Source organism: Sapajus apella, unplaced genomic scaffold (genome assembly GCF_009761245.1).
Source record: "Sapajus apella isolate SASKATOON/1434 unplaced genomic scaffold, GSC_monkey_1.0 scaffold53, whole genome shotgun sequence".
Lineage (NCBI taxonomy): Eukaryota > Metazoa > Chordata > Mammalia > Primates > Cebidae > Sapajus > Sapajus apella.
Genome location: NW_022436993.1, coordinates 1,214,612 through 1,234,882, shown reverse-complemented (window position 1 = coordinate 1,234,882; position 20,271 = coordinate 1,214,612). Strand labels below are relative to the sequence as shown.

Sequence of the window (20,271 nt, the reverse complement as noted above, 5' to 3'; positions counted from 1 at the left end):
TTAGCCAGGTATGATGGCACACGCCTCTAATCTCAGCTACTTGGGAGGCTGAGGCAGGAGGATGGCTTGAGCCCAGAAAGCAGAGGTTACAGTAAGCAGAGATTGTGCCACTGCACTCCAGCCTGAATGACAGAGCCAGACTTTGTCTCAATCAATCAGTCAATCAATCAATCAAAGAAAAACAGATACAGTCAATTCTCACCAGGGGAAGTTATGTTCTATCAAGTCACTGCAAACCTTAGATGAACAAATACTGAACCGCTCTCCCAGGGGAAATATAAAGTGAGTTTCTGTGAGCCTCTGGTCAGAATCTTTAAAGACACCTTAAACCTTATTTAATATAGGTTGTTCAATCATGAATATTGGACTTACAGCCAATAGTTCTATAACTTGTGCCTGAATGGCGTTTAGAGAATACACAGATTTTTTCCAAAAGTAACATCACAACCTTCCTGCACTTAGGAACACTGGGCAGCACGTCAGTACTATGCTTAGGGACCATATTAAAACAGCAAAATCACCATCCCAGAGCACAAACCGTGAAAAACATGTCACTAAACAGACTGCCAAATGGACGACCTGTTCGCAGTGTGAGAGCTGGAATGAAAGGTCAGAATGTCACCTTTTTGGACTTCAGCGGAGAACATGTGCACCAGGTGACTCGAAATGTGTCCCTGCTCTACCTGTGTCCAGGAATGACAGTGCAAGTGATGTGAGTATTGATTTGGGGGCAATAAATAAAGTTTAGAGACTACATGAATTCATCAACTCAGAATCTGCAAATAATGAAGACTGACTGTATTTTAATTAACCATTGGGAAACTGTAGTCTCTTGAGGGTGATGAACAGACCATTATAATCTGTAATAAATGTGCAATAAATGTGAGCGTGGGGTTTCTCATGAACACAGAGAGAAGATACCGGTTTACTCATAGACCACAGAGGTTCTCCCCCTGTTTGCACTTTCCAACCATAGCTGTTTCCCAGCCGTGTCCATATTTTACTATAATAATCCATCACTTAAGGTCTACAACAAAACCTCTTTCACAAATCCTCTGGCATCCTCCTTTAAGCTTCTTTTTAATTTTGCTCTCCCTTTTCCTGCCCCTCCTACCATGTTACTTTGCCTTGTAGTCATGTGTTGTGTGCTTCTTATCTCCCCAATTACCATATAATCTCCTTGACAGCAGGAATTCTGTATTTCCCACCACACTCCCAGCAGGCTACCACACCAGTGAATATTTGTGAACTGGATCTGAAACAAGACAGCCTTTGCTTGCTCTTTTTCAATGAATTAAAAATCTCTCCCAACACAAGTACATTCCTACTTAAACCTCATACTTGCAAAATAAATGTTCAGATTCTAAATCTAGGCAGTAAAGTTTTCATTTGAAGTTGTCTTTAAGTGGAAGGTGTATTTTCCTAGAATTTCTTGACAATTTCATTGCTTTCTGCATATACAGTGATGGGCTTACAGGTGGTGTTAATTTATAGCACTCTCCATTTTCAACAAGTCTATATAGTTCTTTAATTTGATTAGCATCTTGCTCTGAATTCATTTCCAGCTACAGTATGGTAGCTCTTCTCATTTTGTACGTTAATAGAATCCTATATTAATTTCTTGAAATTATAAAAACAAAACTGAATTACATGCTTTTTTTTTTTTTTTTTTTTGAGAAAGGGTCTCCCTCTTTCACCAGGCTGGAGTGCAATGGCGTGATCTCGGTTCACCGCAACCTCCACCTCCTGGCTTCAAGCGGTTCTCTTGTCTCAGCCTCCCAAGTATCTGGGACTACAGGCACATGCCACCATGCCCAGCTAATTTTTGTATTTTTAGTTAAAGACAGGGCTTCACCATGTTGGCCAGGATGGTCTCGATCTCTTGATCTTGTGATCGACCCACCTCAGCCTCCCGAAGTACTGGAATTACAGGCAACCACACCTGGCCTGAATCACATGCTTTTGAGATCTTCAACTTTATCCCAGAAATCAAACTGCCTGGCTGGCAAAATAACAGCTCTAGAAAGATGAATACATGTACATATTTTGATCGTTTAAAAAAAAATAAACAAACCAAAAAGATGCAGCTGCTTGTATGTTTCTCAGGCTCTTGTTATAGTAACATTTTCCAGGACTGCTATGAAGTTTGGCTGGCTCGCCTGCCCATTGAGGCCACATATATGAACAAATGTGAACAGTCTGTGCCCATACTGTGGGCACAGGCAAGGTTGTAGGGTTTCTTTCTGGCAATATCAACATATCTATTTTGAAACCATAATTTTGCATGTTTTCTAAAAACTTCACAGTATTTGCTGAAAATTACACTGATAAATACTATTGTATGACAGTGGCTCATACTAAGTGTGGTTAGCTTAAAAGAACATGACGTTCTTAAACCACAACATTAAAAGATGAGACTGTCATCTACAAGTTTTGAAACCAAGTTGGCAATTTAGTAAAATGGGAAACATTAATGTATGTCAGAATTGAAACGATCATCCCTGGGAAAAACAGATTAGAAGAGAATTTTACCTTTTAAAAAATTCTCGAGGTTTTTACATTTCTACCTCTATGTATTATTCTAAACAGGCTATGAGACAACAAATTTGGAGAAAAGATATGAATGTGGCAATCTTGGGAAAAGTATGTCAAAAATTCTTTGGGCTTTGGAAAGCAGGGGGATAGTCTATACTTCTTTTTTTTTTTTTTTTTTTTTTTTTTAGATGGCAGTGGCACGATTTCAGCTCACTACCTACAACCCCCGCCTCCCAGGATCAAGCAATTCTCCTGCCTCAGCCTCCCAGGTAGCTGGGACTACAGGCATGCACCAACATGTCCAGCTATTTTATTTTTATTTTTAGTAGAAATGGGGTTTCACCATGTTGGCCAGGATAGTCTCCATCTCTTGACCTCGTGATCCGCCTGTCTCAACCTCCCAAAGAGTTGGAATTACAGGCATGAACCACTGCATCTGGCCCGTCTGTTTTTATAGTTAGTATAAACAAAATGATTAGAAAGACTCTAGAAACTTTTTTTTTTTGTCAGAAAAATTATTCATCCTACAGTAAACATTTTTTTCTTTATTTTTCTAAACTTTTATTTTCGTTTCAGGGGTGCACGTGCAGGTTTGTTATATAGGTAAATCGCATGTCATGGGGGTTTGGTGTACAGATTATTTTGTTACCCAGACAATAAGCATGGTATGTTATAATTCGTTTTTTAATCCTCACCCTCCTCCCACCCTCTGCCTTCAAGTAGGCCCTGGAGCCTATTGTTTCCTTCGTTGTGTCCATGTATACTCAGTGTTTGCTTCCCACTTATAAGTGAGAACATGTGGTATTTGGTTTTCTATCCCAGCATTAATTTGCTTGGGGTAATGATCTCCAGCTCTATCCATGTTGCTACAAAAACATTATAGCAAAATTAAAATGGACAAATGAGACCTAATTAAACTAAAGAGAGCTTCTGCACAGCAAAGGAAACTATCCACAGAGTAAACAGATAAACCCACAGACTGGGGAAAAATATATGCAAACTATGCATCTGACAAAAGTCTCATATCCATGATCTATAAGGAACTTAAATTAACAAGCAAAAACTGAATAACCCCATTAAAAAGTGGTCAAAGGACATGAACAGATACTTCTCAAAAGAAGACATACACGTGCCTAGCAAGCATATTAGAAAATGTTCAAAATCAGTGATCATTAGAGAACTGCAAATCAAAAACACAAGGAGATACCATATCACATCAGTCAGAACGGCTACTATGAAAAAGTCAAAAACTAACAAATGCTGGCAAGGTCGTGGAGAAAAAGGAAAGCTTGTACAGTGCTGGTAGGAATGCAAATTAGTTCAGCCACTGTGGAAAGCAGTTTGAATATTTCTCAAAGAACTTAAAACAATTAACATTCGACCCAGCAATCCCATTATTAGATATATACCTAAAGGAATATAAATCATTCTACCATACAGGTACATGCATACATATGTTTATTGCAGCAATATTCACAGTAGCAAAGACATAGAATCAACCTAAATGCCCAAGAATGGTAGACTGGATAAGAAAATATACACATACACCATGAAGTACTATGCAGCCATAAAAATGAATGAGATCATACAATAAATATCAGTGAGATCCTATTACATTCAAGGCATTGCAACACATCCAGAGGCGCAAAATATCTAGTTGTCCAACTTTTAGCAATGCTGAGTTTGGTCATTTGATTATGCTGGTGACCACCAGATCTTTCCATTGTAAAGATGTCATTTTTTCTTTTCACTGTATAACAATCTGCGGGGTCATATTACATTACCCTGAGAAAGCCCTGTTCCAATAATCATTCCCTACTTTAAGTTTTAGCATCCATTAATTATCTTTTCCTAAAATAATTATTTTATTTGGAGTTGTAAAATAGTGATTTTTCTAATTCTGTTCATCTTCTCAATTTGTTAGTTGGCATTATTCTATAAAGAAGAGCTTTTCTTTCATTAGCTAGAGCTCAGTTAGAGTTCCTCCATAAAGGCAGAATAAATGTTTACCTGTTCCCTTTGATGACCAATCTGTGGTTATCTCCTCTGTAAGCAAGGGAGAAATATAGCATTTACATTTTATATATATATATATATATATGTGTGTGTGTATATATGTGTGTGTGTGATATATAATTATATCTATTATATATAATATATTATATATTATATAATGTATATTATATGATGCATAATATATTATATATAAAATAATATATAATTATATATATCACACACATATATAATAATTATATATACTATATATTATTTATATAGTATATAATATATAATATATATGTGATATATTATATAATATACACTATATATAAGTATATATATTATATATCACACACACATACATATATACATAACATATACATACATTATTTATATATGTATGTTTTATATATATATAACACATACATACATATATAAATAATATGTGTATATATATTTATATGTATATATTTACATATGTATGCATGTATTATGTATTCATTTATACAGTTGACCCTTGAATAACATGGATTTGAGCTGTGTGGGACCATTTATGTGTGGATTTTCTTTCATCTCTGCCACCCCTGAGACAGCAAAGCCAACACCTCTTCTTCCCCCTCTTCCTCAGCCTGCTTAAGGGGAAGACAACCAAGATGAAGACCCATTCATTTACGGTCAGTTGAATTGCAACTGAGATACCAAGATAATGAAATGAAAAATAATTGTTTTCAATAAATGATACTGGGACAAATGGATACTGTATGAAAAAATCAATTTTGACCCCCTTTCATTCCATACTTAAAAACTAGTTTGATCACAGACAGGACAGAAACCCATGAACCTTAAAGGACAACTGAAAAATTGACCTTCCTCAGATTAAAGATTTCTGCTCAAAAGGCAGTCTTAGTGCTTACTGGGGAACAATTACTCCACAGTACATATATCTAATAATGCATATGTATTCAGGATAGGTAAAGGACTTCAACAAAAGAGAAACAATCCAATTAAAATGGGCAAAAGACTTTAACAGGCCACAGAACAATATATACAAATAGGAAAAGTCACTCAATACCATTAATTACTGGAAAATGAAAATGAAATCTACAATGACCTACCATTTCATCTTGTTAGAATGACTAAATTAAAAAAAAAAAAGACTGACTACACTAAGTATTGGCACTGGTAGGAGTGTAAAATTATATAATCCCTTTTGTGTACTATTTGGAAGTTTCTAGTAAAGTTAAACACATATTCTATGATGACTCAAAAATTCCAGTGCAAGATATGCAATACTAATCTAGTGATGGAAATAAAAAAGTGGTTGCTTAGAGTGGGCATGAAAATTGATTGAAACATAACATGAGTAAACTTTCCTGGATGACAGACATGTTTAATAATTACTTTTGGCTGCTGGTTATATGGCTGTGTACAATTATGAAAACTCATCAAACTAAACAATTAAGTGTAAAAATAATCCATAATTTAGAACAAAAACATCAGACAAAACACTCTATAGTTTCATTCAGATACATTCCAAGTAGAAACAAAACTAAGCTACAGTTTATAGGGATGCATTCTCAAAATTATGAAAATGAAGCAGGGTCCTAATTACTATAAAAGGCAAAAAAGAAGCTATCCCCAGGGTAAAAAGAGGTGGCATTGAGTGGGCTGTGAGGACTGACGGCCCGGGGGGTTTATGGTAATGACAGTATGCTACTTCTCGACTTGGATGGCAGTTACATAAGTGTTTCCCTTCCAATAATTTAATAATGTGTTAATTTTCATTATGCACTTTCCTTTATGTATATTTTACAAATTAAAAAAAATGTAAAGGCTTTTTACTTTATTGTGAACACACATACAAATCTGCGCTCTCACAGTAAATAGTACTGAGAAACCCATTCTTTCAGCTATTAACATGAGTGCATATCACAACTGGCTGGAGAAGATTCAGAATGTGGAAAAATAAAACCCACATAATCCTCAAATTAAAAAATCCTTAGAGGCTGTTTTAAAATGAGAAAACCAAGATTCGGAAGATTAAATGATTCACATAATTACTCTCCATTGACATCTTTATATCTCAGTTAAATCTATATGCTTGTAAAAGTATGCAGATGAAAAACAAAAATGTGAGAGAAAAGAAAAATGTTCTTGTTGATATAAACATACAAAACATATATTCTATTTTATGTTTTGCATAAACCCTGAAAGGTCACAAAATAAATATCTGGGCAAAATAAATATCTGGGCAGCCACAGAGAGATTAAATCTCTTCTGTATACAAACAAGCATGGCTTTACTTTTTTTCCCCCCTTTTTACAAAGAACAAATAAACCCAATGTAAAAACTGAAAAAAAAAAAGTATGTAAATGCAACATAATTATGTTTAAACCACAGAAGAGAGGAAATTTAGAGTTACAGATTCCATGGTAAGTTTTAATTCTATCCTTGTGTATATGAAAGAGTCTTTCATTACACGATCACATAACTCTAGGCCATGTAACAATCAGTCCAACAAATGTTTACTTTACAATGTGTGGAAGGAAAATATTTTATAAGAGAAATTGTAGGAAATTATTATATTATTTATGTAAATTGTTAGGTAACGTTTCTTAGAATCCTGGGCATTTGCAAAGTATTAATAAAAATACCTGTTCCTTAATTTCCTTGATCTAAGGAACATTAAATTTGGAGGATAGCTTAAGCCCAGGAGGTAAGTTGCAGTGACCCCTCATCATGCCACTGCACTTTAGCCTAGGTGACAGAGTGAGACCCCACCTCCAACGAGAAAAAAAAAAAAAAGGAACGTGAAATTTATAGGCAGGCACTTACTATGTTGAAAGCTAACCTTTAAATTTTAAGGCTATTTTGGAGTAATGGAAAATTTAGAGCATTAGACTTTTAGTATGTTTTGAATCATGTATACCGGGTAATTTGTGTAAAAAAATAGTAGAGACTGAGTAAGTCATGAAGATCCATGAATTCAAATAATTTTAAAAACCCACAACAGTCCTTATCAGTCTTGGAATTTGCTGGGATTCCTGACAACTCATATATCTATACGTATATATAAATGGATTTTTTTTTTAAAAAAGAAGGAATCAATTATTTGTCCTGCCTTATTTGTATGAGTTATACTTCAGCTTAACAAACAGCAATTAATTTTGAGACACATTTAGCAAAATCATTACATTACAAAGATAAAGAAAAAATCCCCAGACCAAAAAAGAAATCAAGTAATTTACAAAGGCAAAATAATTAGATTAGCATCAGACTTTTCAAAAACATGTTATGAAGCAAGGCAATGGAGCAGTATTTTTCTTTTTAATTTAATGAAAGAATGTGGGAATCAAGAATTTTAGGCCGGGCACGGTGGCTCATGTCTGCAATCCTAATACTTTGGGGGGCCAAGGAGGCTGGATCGCTTGAGCTCAGGGGTTTGAGACCAGCATGGGCAACATGGTAAAACCCTGTCTCTATAAAAACTACAAAAATTAGCTGGGCTTGGTGGCATGAGCCTGTAGTCTCAGCTACTTGGTAGGCTGAGGTGGGAGGATCACTTGAGCTCAGGAGGTTTAAGCTGCTGCTCCACGGCGTTCTAGCCTGGGTGACAGAGTGAGGCTCCGACAAAAATCAAAAGGAAAATAAACAACAACAATAAAAGAACTTTGTATCTAGCAAGGCTGTCCATTGAGCGTTTTGGGAAAGTTTTAACATGTAAGAATTTAGGGAATTCTGCACCCATGAGCGCTTTTTAAAGATTCTCCTAGAGGATGAGCTCCAAACTAAAAGAAGACTATAGAACATAAGCTAATTGGATCACATATGCATAGATCATATAGATAAATATATACGTAACTGTTGATCTACTTTTGAAACAAAGGCAGGGTCAATGGTGTAATAATAACGTTTGATGTTATATATAACAAAACAGAAATGGTGTACTTTAAAATTGGGAGGAAAAGAGAGGAAAAGAAAAATAGAATGATCCCATTGATTTCTATACAGGCCATAGGTGAGAATTAAAAGAAATCAATAAAAACTGAGAAACTAAATAGTGAATGGGCTGGGCACGGTGGCTCATGCCTGTAATCCCAGCACTTTGGAAGGCTGAGGTGGGTGGATCACTTGAGGTCGGCAGTTTGAGACCAGCCTGGCCAACATGGTGAAACACTTTCTCTACTAAAAATACAAAAATTAGCTGGGCATGGTGGCAAGTGCCTGTAATCCCGCTAGAATGGTGACTGAGGCAGAAGAATCATTTGAACCCAGGAGGGAGAGGTTACAGTAAGCCAAGATCACACTTTGCACTCCAGCCTGGATGACAAAGTGAAACTCTGTTTCAAAAAAAAAAAAAAAAGGAAAGAGGAAAAAAAATTAAAAATGCAAACCTTTCTAAAGAACAGGAAATTAAAGAGCAAGCAATAACAAATTAAAGAACAAAGACTGCAAATCTTATAGCAAAATATAATTATAAAATATGACATTATTGAAACTAAACATTATTCATATCAATGAATGTGAATAGGTTTAATTCACCAAAATAAAACTATTTTTAATTGGCTCACAAAGCAAGACCCAATTTATATACTGTGTGCAAGGGCACATCTAAAACAATGTGATTCAGAAAGACTAAAAAGGGTTGATCGAGATAGTTCAAGCAAATAGAAACAACAAGAAAGCAGGGATAAAGATTCTGTTATCAGACAAAGTAGAAATCAAGCCAAAACACATTAAACATGACAAAGAACAGCCCTTGAAATATCTAAAGCCATAATTTATAACCATTAGAAACATTTATGCACCAAATAGTACAGCACCTACTGCATAAGATGTAAAAAGACTTAGATAAAAGTGCACTAATAAGAATTTTTTAATACAGCAGTTATAGCACAAAAAAGATCAAGTTTACACAAAATAATAAGATGAAAGACATAGATTATATAAAGTAGATCTAGAGAATAAACATCAAACTCTGCACTTTGTTGATAAAGAATCCCAAGCACTGGCAGGGCATGGTGGCCTCACATCTGTAATCTCAGTGCTTTGAGAAGCCAAGGTGGGACAATCACTTGCAGACAGGAGTTCAAGACTAGCCTGGACAACGGAGTAAGACTGCATCTCTACAAAAAATTTTAGAAATTAGCTGGATGTCGTGGCACACACCTGTAGTCCTAGCTACTTGGGAGGCTGAGGTGGTAGGATTGCTTGGTCCAGGAGTTCAAGGCTGCAGTAAGCTATGATCACACCACTGCATTCCAGGTGACAGAGAGAGACCCTGTCAAAATGAATGAATGAATGAAAGAAGAGAAAGAAAAGAAAGAAAGAAAAAGAAGAAAGAGAAGGAGGAGAAAGAAAAGAAAAAAAAGAATGACAGAAAGAGAAAAAAAAGAAAAAGTATCCCAGTACCCATAAAACACACACACATGCACGCACACACACACACACACACACTATATATATATATATATAGATAGATAGATAGATAGAGAGAGAGAGAGAACAATATTATTTGTTTAAGAACAATAGAACAGTATATATGTTCTATTTTTCTATTGTTCTTAAAATGTCTTTTCTTCCTAATTAGACAATAAGGAATAACACCATCACTTAAAATCCTTGTCTCTTCCCTTCATCAGTTCACAGTTCTTGCTAGGTGCTCAAAATACATTTGCTGAATAGGTGAGAAACAAGAAGACTACTATGAGAATGTGCCTGGAACTCTCTAGAAGCCTAGTTAGATAGATGTATAATACTTCCCTAGGAGACAGAGAAAAGTGTTGTTGATTGAATAAAGGTTTCCACCTGGGAAATTGATTACTGTGTATTGTAAATCCTTCCAATATGCCCAACTTAGCCTTTCATCTCATATAAGGTAACATTTTGGCTCTGTAAGTCATGATTTAATAAACATGATTATTTATATAACACATTGTATTTTTTCATCATTTGTGCACATCAATTATAAATGATGACACTATTCTGTGACTTCCCAAGTATTTTCCCTAACACTTATATAAAGTCTTTCCACTTCCAGGGCCACTTACATCATACTTTCAGGTTCGACCGCACAAGCACCAACTGCTTTTGTAACATTCACAAGAAGGGCTTGGTTTATTCCAACAAGGAGGTTCACAAGTGGTTGAATGCCACCACATTTCCGGATAATGACTCGGTTTTCATGTTCTTGGCAGCATTCTCCCAAGGCCCCAACCACATTCACAAGTACCTCTTCAGGCTGATCTGTTAAAAGTCCCACCAAGGTTTCAATGGCTTTGTATTCCCGAAACCTAAGTTCATCATAAGAAAGACAGAAAGAATTGTGTTTTGTATAAGGTTAGCTAAAAATTACTAAATATTCATTCAATCTTTACAACAACCCAATGATGCAGGTATTATTCAATCCCCATTATTGGATGGCTAATCTGAAGCTTGGTAAATAGTAGAGCTGACGTCTACACCCAGCCATCTGCTCCAGACCTTCACCCTTAATCACCATGCAGTACAGTCTCTAAGAAAACCACTGCCTCTTCTAAACCTGAGCATCTAAGATTCCACTTTGCTAGGGCTTTTCCCTCTATCTTATAGAGACTACCTTACCTGAATGAAGTCTTCTAAATGTTTAATAAAAATAAATTATATGATATATATTTTTGTTTTTAAACACGTCACATATGGCTCTATTGTACCTATTTGGTCTTAGTTGGTTTCTTAAAAGGAGTAGTAGCTTGTTCTACTTCGATTTTTAAAAAGTCACTCCTGAGTATCTTCCATATTAACCACTAATAAATTTGAGCATCTCTCTTGTTATAAAATTTCACTCTCATATATATGTATATGCATATGTGTGCATATATACACACATATGTATGTGTGTGTGTGTGTGTGTGTGTGTGTGTGTGTGTGTATATATACATACCCCCCAAAGGAGGCATGCTACATAAAGGTAAATATTTGAAAATTAGTAGTTTCTATACAGAACATTTTTACCTTTCTAATACATTTCAGCAGTATTTAAGGATTATGATGCAGCAGAGGTTTTAGTTAAGGTAAAAGTTCCATTAGCCGAGGTTACTTTTAAGCTAGTCATGGCTTCACTTTGCCTTATTTATTAAGTAAACTTATTTTGTGTTAAATGGTCAGAGATGTGAATTTCTTGTTAAAAGCAATAATCAGATGGAGTCAAGGAGAAATTGCCTCAGAATACCCATCACTGAGAATGGAAACTCTAAAAAATTTGAAGAGATAGATTTGAAAATTAAGATAAATCAAATGATTGTAAAGTTTATAAATACTTTAAAATCAAATTAAATCATATTTTAAAATGACCACTCTTTAAAGAGTAACTGATTAGTTGACATTTAGCTGATTCGTCTTGTTTCTCTTTAGAAAAGAAAAAAGAGTAAAATCACTCCCATCTCTAAAGATTCTATGGGAAATCCACCCAATCACCTTGATAGGTCCCCACGGAAAATATCAGAGATATTTCTAATTCAAATGGCTGCCCATATGCAAAGTAGAGAGATCATGTCAGCAAGCCTCTTAGTGCCATTGAGGCACAGAAAAAGTCATTACCAGGTAGTAATGACTTTTTATTCTATTCTATTCTACCCTATCCTAAGAATCCCGTCATTCTGCTAACTTCAGCCAGAATGTACATCTACCACTAACATTAGAATCGACTCCTTACTAGAATGGCATTAAATGAGAAGAAGGTGTTTCAGAAGCCATATCTTCATTTCAGAATATTGAGCTCCTTCTCTTACTTGGTCACATTCTCTTTGCTGATGGAACATTTCCATATTGCCCCTGTGACAGCGGCCAACCGCTCTTTATTGTCAGTCTTACTGAGTAGACTGGCCAGGGGTTTAAGTCCTCCATGCAGCCTAACGAGGTCTCGGGTTTCCTCATCTTCAGCACACTGCACAGAAAGTCAAATCAGAGGCTGTCAGTGATCAAGGAATATCAAGCTTTCGATGATGGCTAAAAAGGCTGCCACTCTAGTAGCTATGAAACTTCTTTCTAGCGAGATCATTTTCTGAAGGTGCCTCAAAGTAAGATATAATTTGTCTCTCTACTGGTAGGTTTCTGACAGTATGTCTCTCTCCTTAGGTGGTTTTGGGAATAGATAGCAGTTTCTACATACTCGGCAATTCTCCTGAGCCAGTTTTGAGGTAGCCTGGGCATCTCCTGAGGCAAAGGTCAGTGAGAAACCTACAGCTCCACATGCAGGGATGGAGGATTTCTGCAGTGATGCAACACAGAATTTTGGGGAAACGTAGAAGAGAAGACAGATGAGTGATAGGGATTTGGTCAGCTCTTCAATGGCCCCTGAAAACTAGAGACAAATGTATTTTCTTTCCTTTTCTTTTTCTTTTTCTTTTTTTTGAGACAGAGTCTCGCTCTGTCACCCAAGCTGGAGGGCAGTGGCATGATCACGGCTCACTACAACCTCCACCTCCTGGGTTCAAGTGATTAGAGACAAAGAATTTCTCCAAGTCTCCATGCCCAGAGCAGTAGGTGATATCAATAGTACCTGACATTTTATTCAAATATTCTTATCCATGTTTGTGTCATCCTTTGAAATACATCTTTACTGCACAGATGGTCTCAACTGATCATTCTTCCTGGGCTCTAGAGATGATACAGATGTATCATTAACAGATGATACAGTTAGCAGAGCCTTGGCTATTACCCCAAGTGCACAGCTGTTTTTTGATGTCATGTGGTGTAGATATGTGTCATGTGTCACCCATGGAGGCCATGGAAGAAATCCTCATCATAATGTACCACATAGGTACCTGCCATGTTTATCTTCTGCATGTGATTTTCAGTTCTGGATTAGAGGTACCTTCTAAAAATGAATCCCTATTTCTAATCAACTCAATGGTTACTCCAGTGAGGCATATATACAAGTCAGGGCTATATACCATTGTTATGGGCCAAATTGTGTCCCCCCAAAATTTATATATGGAAGTTTTTTGTTTTTTAGATGGAGTCTGTCTGTTGCCCAGGCTGGAGTTCACTGGCACAATCTCAGCTCACTGCAACCTCTACCTCCTGGGTTCCGGCGATTCTCGTGCCTCCACCTCTGGGGATTACAGGCGTGCATGACCACACCCAGCTAATTGTTTTTGTATTGTTAGTAGAGACAGGGTTTTGCCATGTTAGCCAGGCTGGTCTCAAACTCCTGACCTCAGGTGATCCAGCCACCTCAGCCTCCCAAAATACTGGGATTACAAGCATGAGCCATTGCCCCAAGCCCATATATTGATGTCTTAATTCCCAATTCCTCAGAATGTGACTGTATTTGGAGACAGAGCTTTTAAAGAGGTCATTCAGGCTAAATGACCTCTTTTAAATTACTTGGGTGGGCCCTGCCCCAACAGGACTGCAGTCCAAGAGGAGACAAGGACACCGGCGTACACCCAGGAGACGGTGGGAGGACACAAGCTGAGGAGAGAGGCCTCAGAAGAAACTACCTCTACTCTCAGACTTACAGTCTCCAGGGCTGCGAAGAAATAAATTTCGGCTGCTCAAGCCACCCCATCTGTGGTATTTTGTTACAGCAGCCCTCCCTCACAACCTAATACAATCCTCTACTGAAATGAATCCCTTGATCTTTTTGTTGATGTTGTTTGCTTGTTTGTTTTTGAGACGGAGTCTCACTGTCACCCAGGCTGGAGTGCAGTGATGCAATCTCGGCTCACTGTAACCTCCAACTCCCAGGTTCAAGAGATTTTTCTACCTCAACCTCTTGAGTAGCAGAGATTACAGGCACATGCCACCATGCCCAGCTAATTTTTGTATTTTTAGTAGAGATGGGGTTTCACTATGTTGGCCAGGGTCATCTTGAACCCCCGATCTCCAGTGATCTGCCTGCCTTGGCCTCTCAAAGTGTTGTGATTACAGGTGTGAGCCGCCATGCCCGGCCCCTTGTATCTTTTTGACTTACTCTCTGACTACACATCTTAAGTGCATTCCTCCAGCAAACCTTCTCTGATTAGGTAGAAGCTAATCTGCACAGTAACCAGCCATTCACTACCTTGTCAAGGCCATTTTTCTCCCTTTACCATTCTAATCTGTTTTCTGGTATACTATGAAATGTATAATACACAAAAAGTTAGTGTAGACTACAATAAGTAAACCAGTAAAAAGATAAACCAGAAACAGAAACACACACATACCCATTCCTCTGGCTAGCCTTGGTAGGAGATAAATGCCCCAAGATTATTTGAATAGGATATATTAAAAGCAATATAGAAGCACCCATGTACTTATTTATCTACTTTATACTAAGTACATCATTTTAGGAAACAAAGATGCATAAATGTCTTCTAGAAACAAATAGTCACAGATGTCAAAGCAGGTTTCTCTGACCTATACAAATTATCTCTCATTACCACAGGACAATGGTTCTTAGACCTAACTGTGTATGAAAATCCAATGTGGTACTTGTTAAAAATGCAGACTGTGCACAGTGGCTCATGCCTGTAATCCCAGCACTTTGGGAGGCTGAGGAGGGAGGACCGCTTGAAGCCAGGAGTTCGAGACCAGCCTGGGCAGCATAATGAGGCCACCGTCTCTGAAAAAACAAAAACAAAGAATATTAGCCAGTCATGGTGGTAAATGGCTGAAGTGCCAGCTTCTTGGGAGGCAGATATGCGAGGATCACTTCAGCCTGGGAGATTGAAGTTACGGTGAGCTATGATTGTGCCATTGCCCTCCAGCCTGGACAGCAGAGCAAGACCCTATCTCTAAAAAATAAATAAATAAATAAAACGTAAATAAATAAATAAATAAAATGCAGATTCCTGAGTCCCATTCTCATAGGAGGAAACCACATGGTTAGAAAGCTGCCTTAAGCAATGTGGGAAAGAGTGCCAACACCTGCTAAGAGAGTTCATCGCACCTGGTAAATGGCCATGGCGCAGTGCTCCTGCAGCTGCTCGTTCTGACTACTTAGGTTCTTGACAAGGCTTTCAATGATCCTTCCTGCTTTGATTGCAGCCCGGTAGTTTTCCTAGGAATAAAAACTTACATAGTTATGTGTCTAAGGCATGAATATAAGTATCTGTTTACATTTACTAATAAACATGCTGAACAAACTTTTTTAGGAAATAATCACCAAAGTTCTAGCTTGACATATCCCCACATCAATAAGAGAATCAACTGAGTAATATATATGTATGTGTGTGTGTATATATACATATATTTAGCGTGTATATATGAATATAAGTACATATATGTGATTATATATAAAACGTCAGTATATATATGATATATATATGTCACTGTCCTATCAACTGATAGGACACTGATTAAATCAGTACCTGTGTGAGATATATATTTTATATATATATATATATATATAATACACAGTAATCAGTACACAGGTACTGATTAAATCGGTGATTAAATCACCGATTCAATATATATCACACAGGTATGTATATATCACACAGGCACTGATTTAATCACTGATTTAATCAGTGTCTGTGTGATACATACATACCTGTGTGATATATAGATACATAGAGTACCTGTGTCATATATATATATATAGTATAATGCATATATATATATAGAGAGAGAGAGAGAGAGTACACAGTAATCAGTACACAGGTACTGATTTAACTAGTGTCCTCTCAGTTGGATCTCTCTTTCTCATAGAATGCTGACTTCTTGGAAAAAAAAGAAAACTCCTTGAGCCATCATGATAACCTTAAAAACAATTTTTGGACTAAAGAAAGTCAAGTTGAGAAGTCAAGGGAAGCAGAGCCAGCGTGAGTACCTCTGATGCACACTCTTGCAATGTCCCCACCACTGGAATTAGCATGTTTTCATGAGAAGTCTTCAGCAGCTGAGCCAGGAGAGGAAAGCCCTCCGCTTTGCGGATGGCTTCTTTATTCGCATGACTCTTGCTGCAGCTCCACAGGGCCAGTGCCCCGCAGCGAGCCACTTCCACATCTCTGGCCTCATACAGGCTCAGCTGGGCGGGTTCTGTGGAATCGTGTGCACAGTCTAGTAGAGTAACCTATAAGAATAGATAAATCCAGTGTTCATGGAAATCTTAAAAATCTCAGGCATTCTTCAATCGCTACCAAGGTTGCTTACCAAGCTCACCTCCATCAAAAATAAGAACGTTTTAAAAAATCAATTTTCATACTCCATAGCAGCCAGGGAAAGCAAACAAAACCCTACAAAAAATCTTCCTTTGGATTAGGGAGCTTATACATTTCCTTTTCCCAAGAAATGTAAACCCACCAAGATAATATATTCTTAACATGGCTCTAATATTTATATCAATAATATTTGTAAACCACATCCTCAGCCCTAACATCTCAAAAAACTAGCCTCCCCAAACATTAGCACTTTCTAAGGAGAACCGAATGGACTTTATACTCTTAAAGCCACAAGACCTGACCAGGAACAGTGGCTCATGCCTGTAATCCCAACACTTTAGGAGGCCGAGGTGGGAGGATCACTTGAGGCCAGGAATTAGAGATCAGCCTGGACAAGGCCAGGAATTAGAGATCAGCCTGGACAACACAGCAAGATCAAGATCCTATTTCTAACCAAAAAAAAAAAAAAAAGCTGGATGTGGTGGTGCACGCCTGTAGACCCAGCTACTCCAGAGGCAGAGGTGAGGTGGGAGGATTGTTTGGGCCCAGGAGTTCAAGCCTGCAGTGAGTTATGATCACTCCACTGCACTCCAGCCTGGGCAACAAAGCAAGATCTTGCCTCAAAAAACAAAACAAAACAAAACAAAAATAACCCAGAAAACAAAAACCATGAGGCCTCTTTGGAGGACATAGCCTTCCTCATGTGCTACTGAAGCCAACCAAACCAAACAGCACAACTGCAAGCATCCATTTTTTTCTTTGAAATAACTAAAGTCGTTGAAGATCTTAAGGGAAAGGCAATTTACTATAAGGATTAAGCAGGATGTCAGGTTGCCTCATGGGGGAAGGGAAGCCAGACCTCCTGAGAGCTGTGATTCACTGTCAGCCACCCTTGCAGGCTCACTGTCTCTGTATGGGGCTCAGGAGACATCATCTATGCATGTCTGCTCCATTCTTCTCTCCCTGATGGTCAAATTCCACAGATACTGCCCGTAACCACCAATCTCAAATTTAGAAGGGAATAATAGCCCAGGCTAAGTAGAGTCTCTCAATCCCAATTCCAAGTTCCTGGGAGAGAGATCCAGTGGGACTGGCTTGAATCAGGTGGGCAGTCCTGGTCTAATTAGATATGGACCCAGGAAAAACGGGGAGGAGGGAATGGAGGCTTCCAGGTGCTGACTGCAAGTGGGATAGCCATGTTGGAGAAATTTGAAGACCATGGGATTGAACACAGGTGCACAACAAATGATGTGGTATGGAAGTGCTCAGAAAGCCCATAGTATTTGTGACTGTTTTGGAACTGCCTGGTGGTTAGGAGATGCTCCTCACAATCTTTGCCTTGCGAAAATTTATTCCTTGATTTAACCCATTGCCACCATGACCAGCACTATTGGCTGATTCACCAAAGATTGGTTAAATAATTGTCTTACTTGTTTTAATTAACCTTTCTTAAATGTGTGTATAAGTCATAGTTATTTCCATTTTTAATGTTGGCAGTGTTGGGGTCTTCATTTAGAAGTCATATTTTTGTGACCAGAAATATGTCATAGGAACTTAATTCTTTTTTATATCAGTAAGTCTAGAGGAAAACTGGTTTTGTTACATGTTGTTTTGCTTAAAGTCACAATTTTTGAGAACCTGTTGATGATATTAAATGAGGACTTACTGTACTAGATTCCTGAATGTGATGCATAAAACATATTTTAATTTTATGTTACATTATCCATTATTACAGTTTAATGGGAGTGGTGTCAGTAGACAGTCACATCAACCTGCCAAATTATTTCATTATTTAAGCAAAATAATGATAATCATAGTAATAATTACATTTTCTCTGGCATTTTTAATGAAAATTTTCAAACAGAAAATCTTAAAGAATTTTACAGTGATTGCACAACAGACTTCCCTACATCCACCACCTAGAGTCTATAATTAACATTCTGCCACTTCATTTTATTACGTATCTCACCAACTATTCATGCATCTATCCAGTCATGATTCTATCTTATTTTTGAAACAAATACATTTATAATGCTTTAAAGATGACAAGTGAAAACACAGAATGTCTTTTGGCAAATTTCTGAACACATTTCTCAGTGTACATATTTACATTAAAATCCATATTCACCCAATAGATATGTATTAACCCTTAGTATGGGTAAGGAACTGGGCTATGTGCTGTGAAAGACACAAGGATGAATAAGACCTGTCACTTAAAATGCAGAAGTGGAAACAATACAGTAAGATAACAGTTCTGGGGGAGACAAAAATCTACTGATCCTTACTAAGGTGAAAACATGTTTACTTTTAAAAAGTCTTTCCTAATGATGGCAAAGGTGGTAAGCAAGATTCTGGCATTTTTATTTAGATGCTAGCTATTGAGAAAATTACTTTTTCTGATTATAAGAGCAAGACTTAGAAGACAAATTGGCAAATGTAGAAAAGTAGGCAGAAAAATTAGTCATCACTTCAGAGAAAACCCTTGAGAGCAATTTGTGTGTTTATTTCTAATGTTTATTTCTAAAAATTGGGATCATAGCACAGTTTTTAATCCTGCCATGATTTTATACAATATTAAATATTACACATTTTATTTCTTGCATTAATATACTTTCAGGCTGGGTGTGGTGGCTCACGACTGTAATCCCAGGACTTTGGGAGGGCAAGGTGGGTGGATTGCATGAGCTCTTGAGTTCGAGACCAGACTGACTGATACAGTGAAACCGTGTCTCTACTAAAAATACGAAAATTAGCCAGGCTTGGTGGCATGCACCTCTAGTCTCAGCTACTCGAGAGGCTGAGACAGAAAAATTCCTTGAACCTGGGAGGCAGAGGTTGCAGTGAGCTGAGATCACACCACTGTACTCTAGCGTGGGTGACAGAGCAAGACTCCATCTCAAAATAATAAATAAATAAACTTTCAACACAATAGTGATAGCTGTCTCAGTAGGTGTTTCTTGTGGATACACTGCAGACCGTTTCACTGAGCACATACTGCTAAACACCCACGCTGTTTTCAGCTCTCAGTCTTCTAACAATGAGATGAACAAGAGCCTGAAGATCTGACTGTCTGCTTGGAAGAGCATTTTCCCAGTAAGGTCACCACATCAGAGGCCATGGGCCACCAGTAAGACTTACACATAAAAGGCAAATTGGCAAATGCAGAAAAATAGGAAGAAAAATCAGTCATCACTTCCGAGAACAATTTTTTTGTGTTTATTTCTAGTGGATTTGTGCTCTATAATAGTGGGTAGATCTTTATAATCTATTGGTGGCATCATAGGCCGGGCATGGTGGCTCATGCCTATAATCCCAACACTTTGGGAAGCCAAGGCAGGTGGATTATTTGTGGTTAAGAGTTTGAGACCAGCCTAGCTAACATGGTGAAATCTTATCTCTATTAAAAATACAGAAATTAGCCAGGCACAGTGGCAGGTTCCTGTAATCCCAGCTACTTGGGAGGCTGAGGCAGGAGAATTGTTTGAACTTGGGAAGCAGAGGTTGCAATGAGCCAAGATCGCACCACTACACTCCAGCCTGAGCCTGAGCCACAGAAGTGAGATCCTGTTTCAAAAAAAAAAAAAAAAAAAAAAAAAAAAAAAAAAAAAAA

At 37.5% G+C, this 20,271-nt stretch overlaps 1 protein-coding gene across 1 annotated transcript in view; it reads right to left on the bottom strand.

Moving 5' to 3' along the window:
• Window positions 1–20,271, bottom strand: part of ARMC4 (armadillo repeat containing 4) — a 152,490-nt gene that overhangs the window by 74,043 nt on the left and 58,176 nt on the right. The window contains exons 13-16 of the mRNA XM_032243789.1: window positions 16,331–16,573; window positions 15,449–15,559; window positions 12,303–12,457; window positions 10,584–10,826 (exon numbers count right to left, since the gene is read on the bottom strand). Coding sequence (XP_032099680.1) covers window positions 10,584–10,826; window positions 12,303–12,457; window positions 15,449–15,559; window positions 16,331–16,573 — 752 coding nt within the window. The remainder of the gene's footprint in view (window positions 1–10,583; window positions 10,827–12,302; window positions 12,458–15,448; window positions 15,560–16,330; window positions 16,574–20,271) is intronic.